Source organism: Carcharhinus amblyrhynchos, unplaced genomic scaffold, assembly GCF_965287045.1.
Source record: "Carcharhinus amblyrhynchos unplaced genomic scaffold, sCarAmb.v2.hapA chromosome_1407, whole genome shotgun sequence".
Lineage (NCBI taxonomy): Eukaryota > Metazoa > Chordata > Chondrichthyes > Carcharhiniformes > Carcharhinidae > Carcharhinus > Carcharhinus amblyrhynchos.
In genome coordinates this window covers 10,880-19,820 of record NW_027651147.1, presented here as the reverse complement: position 1 = coordinate 19,820, position 8,941 = coordinate 10,880, and the positions used below count along the sequence as shown (strand labels likewise).

The 8,941-nt window shown below is 55.2% G+C and overlaps 1 protein-coding gene across 1 annotated transcript; it reads left to right on the top strand.

The window, feature by feature from the left end:
• Window positions 1–835: 835 nt before the first annotated feature.
• LOC145340772 (myocyte-specific enhancer factor 2A-like) lies at window positions 836–8,574 on the top strand (the record flags this gene model as incomplete). The annotated part of the gene is made up of 5 exons (XM_080185234.1): window positions 836–1,012; window positions 2,101–2,121; window positions 4,155–4,278; window positions 4,767–4,887; window positions 8,250–8,574. Coding segments are annotated over 5 exons (756 nt in total), but the record flags the coding sequence as incomplete, so codon positions are not given.
• Between the last annotated feature and the right edge of the window lie 367 nt (window positions 8,575–8,941).

Sequence of the window (8,941 nt, the reverse complement as noted above, 5' to 3'; positions counted from 1 at the left end):
GAGATAGGGAGGGGGGTGTAGACGGCTGGAGGAGGTTACAGAGATAGGGAGGGGGTGGAGGGGGCTGGAGGAGGTTACAGAGATAAGGAGGGGGACGTAGGGGGCTGGAGGAGGTTACAGAGATAGGGAGGGGGACGTAGGGGGCTGGAGGAGGTTACAGAGATAAGGAGGGGGACGTAGGGGCTGGAGGAGGTTACAGAGATAAGGAGGGGGTGTAGGGGCTGAGGAGGTTACAGAGATAGGGAGGGGGTGTAGACGGCTGGAGGAGTTACAGAGATAGGGAGGGGTGGAGGGGGTTACAGAGATAAGGAGGGGCTGGAGGGGGTTACAGAGATAGGGAGGGGGTGTAGGGCTGGAGGAGGTTACAGAGATAGGGAGGGGTGTAGGGGGCTGGAGGGGTTACAGAGATAGGGAGGGGCTGGAGGGGGTTACAGAGATAAGGAGGGGCTGGAGGGGGTTACAGAGATAAGGAGGGGCTGGAGGGGGTTACAGAGATAGGGAGGGGGTGTAGGGGGCTGGAGGGGGTTACAGAGATAGGGAGGGGGTGTAGGGGGCTGGAGGGGGTTACAGAGATAGGGAGGGGCTGGAGGGGTTACAGAGATAAGGAGGGGCAGGAGGGGTTACAGAGATAGGGAGGGGGTGTAGGGGCTGGAGGAGGTTACGAGATAGGGAGGGGGTGTAGGGGCTGGAGGGGGTTACAGAGATAGGGAGGGGCTGGAGGGGTTACAGAGATAAGGAGGGGCTGGAGGGGGTTACAGAGATAGGGAGGGGTTGAAGGACTGAGATGGTGACGTGTGACCATGGATTCCCCAGTTGACCCTGTATCTCCTTCTCCTCAGGGAACGGTTATATTAACCAGAGGTCGTCGCCGGGCCTGGTGTCCACCAGCAGCCTGAACAAGGCCATGTCACCAAAGTCTCCACCACCCCTGTCACAGCTCCCTGTCACCAACAATCGTAAACCCGACCTCCGCGTCATCACCGCACAGAACAAGGGCATGATGGCTTCACTGGTAAGGACAGACTCGCACATCGTATCTAACTCCATGCTGTACCTGTCCTGGGAGTGTTTGATGGGGGACAGTGTAGAGGGAGCTTTACTCTGTATCTAACCCCATGCTGTACCTGTCCTGGGAGTGTTGATGGGGGACAGTGTAGAGGGAGCTTTACTCTGTATCTAACCCCGTGCTGTACCTGTCCTGGGAGTGTTTGATGGGGGACAGTGTAGAGGGAGCTTTACTCTGTATCTAACCCCGTGCTGTACCTGTCTGGGAGTGTTTGATGGGGGGACAGTGTAGAGGGAGCTTTACTCTGTATCTAACCCCGTGCTGTACCTGTCCTGGGAGTGTTTGATGGGGGGACAGTGTAGAGGGAGCTTTACTCTGTATCTAACCCCGTGCTGTACCTGACCTGGGAGTGTTTGATGGGGGGACAGTGTAGAGGGAGCTTTATTCTGTATCTAACCCCGTGCTGTACCTGTCCTGGGAGTGTTTGATGGGGGACAGTGTAGAGGGAGCTTTACTCTGTATCTAACCCTATGCTGTACCTGTCCTGGGAGTGTTTGATGGGGGGGACAGTGTAGAGGGAGCTTTACTCTGTATCTAACCCCGTGCTGTCCCTGTCCTGGGAGTGTTTGATGGGGGGACAGTGTAGAGGGAGCTTTACTCTGTATCTAACCCCGTGCTGTACCTGTCCTGGGAGTGTTTGATGGGGGGGGACAGTGTAGAGGGAGCTTTACTCTGTATCTAACCCCGTGCTGTACCTGTCCTGGGAGTGTTTGATGGGGACAGTGTAGAGGGAGCTTTACTCTGTATCTAACCCCGTGCTGTACCTGTCCTGGGAGTGTTTGATGGGGGGGACAGTGTAGAGGGAGCTTTACTCTGTATCTAACCCCGTGCTGTACCTGTCCTGGGAGTGTTTGATGGGGGGGACAGTGTAGAGGGAGCTTTACTCTGTATCTAACCCCGTGCTGTACCTGTCCTGGGAGTGTTTGATGGGGGGACAGTGTAGAGGGGGCTGTGAAAGGGGTGCTATTTGGAAGTTGTGTTCCCTTTGCTAGCTGCTAACTGTGTGTGTGTCTCAAACTGTTCCATGCTTCCAGACAGAGGAAGATCTCCAATTGGTGAGTGCTGGCCCGAGTGATTATTATGGAATGCCGACATGGGAATCTCTTTCTCTCTCTGTCTAACACATGCACCATTCCCTCCGCTCCTGAGGTTGGAGCGCAGATGCCAATTTGCCAAGCCCATGCCCATCAGTGCTGTGCTGTGGAAAGTGCAGTGATGAGTGTGCGCTGGCTGCACTTTCCCACAAACAGCCTGGTGATAGTGACCCGCATCACTGTTCAGTGATATCTATCGGGGGGTTAAATATTCCTTTCTGGGAGAACGCTTACCACCCCCCCACCCCCCCCACCCCCACCGTCCAGTCGTCCAGTCTCCTATCACTGACACCCAGCCCCAGAGGCCACACGGGGATCACCCCACAGCATCCGCGTGGCAGGATTGCAGCGCTGGCTGCACAGGTCTCTCTCTCTCTCTGAACGAGCTTCAAACTGGAGCAGGGGGTCAGCGCTTTAGAGCTGGAAGACATGTACCCCACTCCCAGAGAGAGGGAGGGAAAGAGAGACACAGAGAGAGAGAGAGAGAGAGGATGGAGAGAGGGAGGGAGTCATGATGTGGACAGGCCGGCGTTGGACTGGGGTAAACACAGTAAGAAGTCTCACAGGTTAGAGCCCAACGGGTTTATTTGATAGTAAACTCACACGCTTTCGGAAGCAGTGTTCCTTCGTCAAGTGAGTGGAGAGTTCTGATGTCAAACAGACCGTATCAATGCTGTTATCTGCTCCGTCTGAGGCCAGAACTCTCCACTCAACTGGTGAAGGGGCAAACCCCAAAAGCTCGTGAGTTTACTATCAAATAAACCGGTTGGACTTTAACCTGGTTGTGGTGAGACTTTGAGGGAGGGAGGACGAGGAGAGGGAGAAGAGGAAAAAGGGGGGGGTGGCGGAGAGAGAGAGGGGGGCAGAGAGAGAGAGGGGGGCAGAGAGAGAGAGGGGGGCAGAGAGAGAGAGGGGGGCAGAGAGAGGGGCAGAGAGAGAGAGAGGGGGGGGCAGAGAGAGAGGGGGGCAGAGAGAGAGGGGGGCAGAGAGAGAGAGAGAGAGGGGGCAGAGAGAGAGAGAGGGGGGGCAAAGAGAGAGAGAGAGGGGGGTGCAGAAAGAGAGAGAGGGGGATAGAGAGAGAGAGAGGGAGGGAGGGAGAGATATAGAGACAGAGAGAGAGACAGATATAGACAGACAGAGTGCGAACCCCTATAGAGAGAGAGTGAGAGGGGGGTAGAGAGAGAAGGTGGGGCAGAGGTGGGGGGCAGAGAGAGAGAGGGGGTGGGGGGAGCGGGGGGGGGCAGAGGGGGGGACAGAGAGGGGGGGGGACAGAGAGAGAGGGGGGGGCAGAGAGAGAGAGGGAGAGATTTAGAGACAGAGAAAGAGACAGATACAGACAGACAGAGTGTGAACCCCTCTGCAAAGGGCAGAGCCCAGTTGAGTGGGTGTGTACCCCTCGTTGGGAGTGAGCTGCTTTGTGTGAACAAGCAGGGCTGAGTGGGGAGCCAGTCCTCTTCCTGAACCAGATTCCCAGCTCAGAGCCGCAATAACCAGGATGCCAGCAGGTGGCAGCATGCCCCTTCACACAGAGTCACTGATACTGATAGACCCAAACACTCAACAAGTAACACACTACACAGCCCAGGACACACTCAGTCTGTTCATCAACAGGGGGCTTTCACACTGAGCCTCCCACAGTGCGGCGCTCCCTCGGCACTGACCCTCCCACAGTGCGGTGCTCCCTCAGCACTGACCCTCCCACAGTGCGGCGCTCCCTCAGCACCGACCCTCCCACAGTGCGGCGCTCCCTCGGCACCGACCCTCCCACAGTGCGGCGCTCCCTCGGCACCGACCCTCCCACAGTGCGGGACTCCCTCGGCACTGACCCCCCGACAGTGCGGCGCCCCCTCGGCACTGACCCCCCACCCCCGACAGTGCAGCACTCCCTCGGCACCGACCCTCCCACAGTGCAGGGCCTCCTTCCTGCTCTCTCAGGAATTAATCTGCATTGATAATGCAAATAGTAATGACTCTGAACCCTGTTTCCTGTGCAGAGCGCCCAGCTGAACAGCTCCCAGACCGCACAGTCGCTGACTACCCCAGTGGTCTCTGTTGCCACCCCCAGCTTACTGCCCCAGGGGCTGCAGTATTCAGCAATGCCCACCACGTACAACACAGGTGAGTGAGGGTTTGGGGAAGGTGGGAGGGGGTTGTGCGATGATGGGGATGTGGTGGATATATCGACACGGACCTCCTGTAGCCAGCCCACCAGCACTGGGAGGTCATCAACTCTGTAGCAGAACAGATCATAGCGCGATTGGCCATACTAAATTGTCCCTTAGTGTCCAAAGATGTGCAGGTTAGGGTGGATTGGCCATGCTAAATTGTCCCTTAGTGTCCAAAGATGTGTAGGTTAGGCTGGATTGGCCATGCTAAATTGTCCCTTAGTGTCCAAAGATGTGTAGGTTAGGCTGGATTGGCCATGCTAAATTGCCCCTTAGTGTCAGGGGGACAAGGGTGGTAAGTGGATGGGGTTATGGGGATAGGGGCTGGGTGGGATTGCACTCGGTGTAGATTTGATGGGCTGAATGGCCTCTTTCTGCACTGTGGAGATTCTGTTGTTTGCTGCCGCGATCCAATCACTTCAGCCTTTGTTACTCTTTCAGATTACCAGTTAACCAGTGCTGATTTATCCGCTCTGCAATCGTTTAACTCTCCTGGGGGACTGTCGCTAGGAAACGTGGCCACTTGGCAACAGTTGGCACCGGCGACGCTTAGCAACCTCTTGTAAGTATCCGGGGGGGCCGGGTATCTAACCCCCTGCTGTACCTGTCCTGGGAGTATTTGATGGGGGGACAGTGTAGAGGGAGCTTTACTCTGTATCTAACCCCGTGCTGTACCTGTCCTGGGAGTGTTTGATGGGGGACAGTGTAGAGGGAGCTTTACTCTGTATCTAACCCCGTGCTGTACCTGTCCTGGGAGTGTTTGATGGGGGGGACAGTGTAGAGGGAGCTTTACTCTGTATCTAACCCCGTGCTGTACCTGTCCTGGGAGTGTTTGATGGGGGACAGTGTAGAGGGAGCTTTACTCTGTATCTAACCCCGTGCTGTACCTGTCCTGGGAGTGTTTGATGGGGGATAGTGTAGAGAGAGCTTTACTCTGTATCTAACCCCGTGCTGTACCTGTCCTGGGAGTGTTTGATGGGGGGACAGTGTAGAGGGAGCTTTACTCTGTATCTAACCCCGTGCTGTACCTGTCCTGGGAGTGTTTGATGGGGGGGACAGTGTAGAGGGAGCTTTACTCTGTATCTAACCCCGTGCTGTACCTGTCCTGGGAGTGTTTGATGGGGGACAGTGTAGAGGGAGCTTTACTCTGTATCTAACCCCGTGCTGTACCTGTCCTGGGAGTGTTTGATGGGGGGGACAGTGTAGAGGGAGCTTTACTCTGTATCTAACCCCGTGCTGTACCTGTCCTGGGAGTGTTTGATGGGGGACAGTGTAGAGGGAGCTTTACTCTGTATCTAACCCCGTGCTGTACCTGTCCTGGGAGTGTTTGATGGGGGATAGTGTAGAGAGAGCTTTACTCTGTATCTAACCCCGTGCTGTACCTGTCCTGGGAGTGTTTGATGGGGGGACAGTGTAGAGGGAGCTTTACTCTGTATCTAACCCCGTGCTGTACCTGTCCTGGGAGTGTTTGATGGGGGGGACAGTGTAGAGGGAGCTTTACTCTGTATCTAACCCCGTGCTGTACCTGTCCTGGGAGTGTTTGATGGGGGACAGTGTAGAGGGAGCTTTACTCTGTATCTAACCCCGTGCTGTACCTGTCCTGGGAGTGTTTGATGGGGGATAGTGTAGAGAGAGCTTTACTCTGTATCTAACCCCGTGCTGTACCTGTCCTGGGAGTGTTTGATGGGGGGACAGTGTAGAGGGAGCTTTACTCTGTATCTAACCCCGTGCTGTACCTGTCCTGGGAGTGTTTGATGGGGGGACAGTGTAGAGGGAGCTTTACTCTGTATCTAACCCCCTGCTGTACCTGTCCTGGGAGTGTTTGATGGGGGGACAGTGTAGAGGGAGCTTTACTCTGTATCTAACCCCGTGCTGTACCTGTCCTGGGAGTGTTTAGAGTGGCTAAAAGTAGTGGGTGAGTAGAAGATTGGGAGAGGTTTAAAAATCAACAAAGATTGACTAAGAAGTTGATAAAGGAAGGATAGACTATGAAGCTAAACTAGCACTAAATATAAAAAAGGACAGTAAAAGTTTTTACAAATATACAAAGAGGAGGAGGCTGGCTAGAGTGAATGTTGGACCCTTGGAGGATGAGAGGGGGGATTTAGTGGTGGGAGATGAGGAAATGGCTGAGGCCTTAAATAAGTTTTTTGCCTCGGTCTTCACGGAGGAGGACGTGAATAGTTTGCTGGATATTAAAGATAGAAGGATGGTAGGAGTTGAGGGCCTGAATGCGATTACTGTCACTAGAGAGGTAGTGCTTGATAGACTAACGGGACTAAAATGGTGGACAAGTCCCCAGGACCGGATGGAATGCATCCCAGGGTTCTGAAAGAAATGGCAGAGGTGATAGTAGATGCCTTAGTGATTATTTACCAAACTTCGCTGGATTCCGGGGAAGTGCCGGAAGATTAGAAAACAGCTAATGTTGCGCCGAGTTTAAAAAAGGTAGCAGGCAAAAGGCAGGGAATTATAGGCCGGTTAGTTTAATGTCTGTTGTTGGAAAAATGCTTGAATCCGTCATCAAAGAAGAAATAGCGAGGCACCTAGAAAAGAATGGTTTGATAGAGCAGACGCAGCACGGATTCATTAAGGGGAAGTCGTGTTTGACGAATTTATTGGAATTCTATGAGGATGTGACTAGTGCGGTGGACAGAGGGGAACCGGTGGATGTGGTGTTTCTCGATTTTCAAAAGGCGTTTGATAAGGTGCCGCACAAAAGGTTGCTTCAGAAGGTTAGGGGGCATGGAGTTGGGGGTAAGGTGTTAGCGTGGATAGAGGATTGGTTGTCTAATAGGAGGCAGAGAGTTGGTATCAATGGGTGCTATCCTGATTGGCGGTTGGTGACTAGTGGAGTGCCACAGGGATTGGTGCTGGGGCCTCAACTATTTACCATTTATATAGATGATCTGGAGGAGGGGGCTGAGTGTAGGGTGACAAAATTTGCTGGTGACAGGAAGGTGAGTGGAAAAGCAAATTGTGCGGAGGGTGTGGAAAGTCTGCAGAGAGATCTGGATAGGCTGAGCGAGTGGGTGAGGACCTGGCAGATGGAGTATAACGTTGGCAAGTGTGAGGTTATCCACTTTGGCAGGAGTAATAGTAGGAGGGATTACTATTTAAAGGGCGAAAAGCTGCAGCATGCTACGGTGCAGAGGGACCTGGGGGTCCTTGTGCACAAATCACAAAAACCCAGTCTGCAGGTGCAGCAGGTGGTCAGGAACGCAAATGGGATGCTGGCCTTTATAGCGAGGGGGATTGAATATAAAAGCAGGGAGGTCTTGCTGCAACTGTACAAGGCACTGGTGAGGCCGCAGCTGGAGTACTGTGTGCAGTTTTGGTCGCCGCACTTGCCAAGGATATTTTGGCCTTGGAGGGAGTGCAGGGGAGGTTCACTAGGCTGATACCGGAGATGAGGGGGTTGGACTATGAAGAGGAATAGACTGGGTCTGTACTCGTTGGAGTTTAGAAGGATGAGGGGGGATCTTATAGAGACCTATAAGATAATGAAAGGGATGGATAGGGTAGAGGTAGAGAGATTCTTCCCGCTTAGAAAGGACAGCAGGACTAGAGGGCACAGCCTCAAGATAAGGGGGGGTGCAGTTTAGATCAGAGTTGAGGAGGAACCTTCTTCACTCAAAGGGTGGTGAATCTCTGGAATTCTCTGCCCATTGAAGTGGTGGAGGCTACCTCGCTAAATATATTTAAGACGCGGGTAGATAGGTTTTTGGTAGGCAAGGGGATTAAGGGGAGAAAGCGGGAAAGTGGAACTGATCCACTTCAGATCAGCCATGATCTTATTGAATGGCGGGGCAGGTCGAAGGGCTGGATGGCCTACTCCTGCTCCTATTTCTGATGTTCTGATGATGTGGACGGGGTGGGGGGGAGTTATGGACACTAACCTCTCTGTGTAATCTTCTCTCGCAGTATTGGTCCGGGGAACCAGTTACCACAGGTCTCCACGCTGACAGTGTGCAGCAGTCAGGATGTGCACGTGAAGTCGGAACCCCGTGTCTCCCACCCGGACCGGCACACGCCCTCTAACCTCCTCCCCCCAGCCGGCCCCCCAGACACGGGCAGGTCTCCGGTCGACAGCCTGAGCAGCAATAGCAGCTCGTTCGAGGGGACTGAGCGGGACGGACCCGCACTACGTGTGGCGGCTGGCCCCGTGCGGGTGGCGGGGGACGAGGTGGAGAACCCCTCCATGAAACGCATGCGAATGGACGCCTGGGTTACTTAACAGTCTGCGTCCCCCTCCCCCCCCACCCCCTCACTGCCCTAGCCCCTCCGCCTCCCCCCCTCCGCCTCCCCCCTCCCTCACTGCCCTAGCCCCTCCGCCTCCCCCTTCCGCCTCCCCTCCTCCCTCGCCCCTCCGCCTCCCCCCCTCACTGCCCTAGCCCCTCCGCCTCCCCCCCTCCGCCTCCCCTCCTCCCTCACTGCCCTAGCCCCTCCGCCTCCGCCTCCCCCCCTCCGCCTCCCCCCCCCCACTGCCCTAGCCCCTCCGCCTCCCCCCGCCTCCCCCCTCCCTCACTGCCCTAGCCCCTCCGCCCTCCCCCCCGCCTCCCCCCTCCCTCACTGCCCCACCCCCTCCGCTCCCCCCTCCCTCACTGCCCCACCCC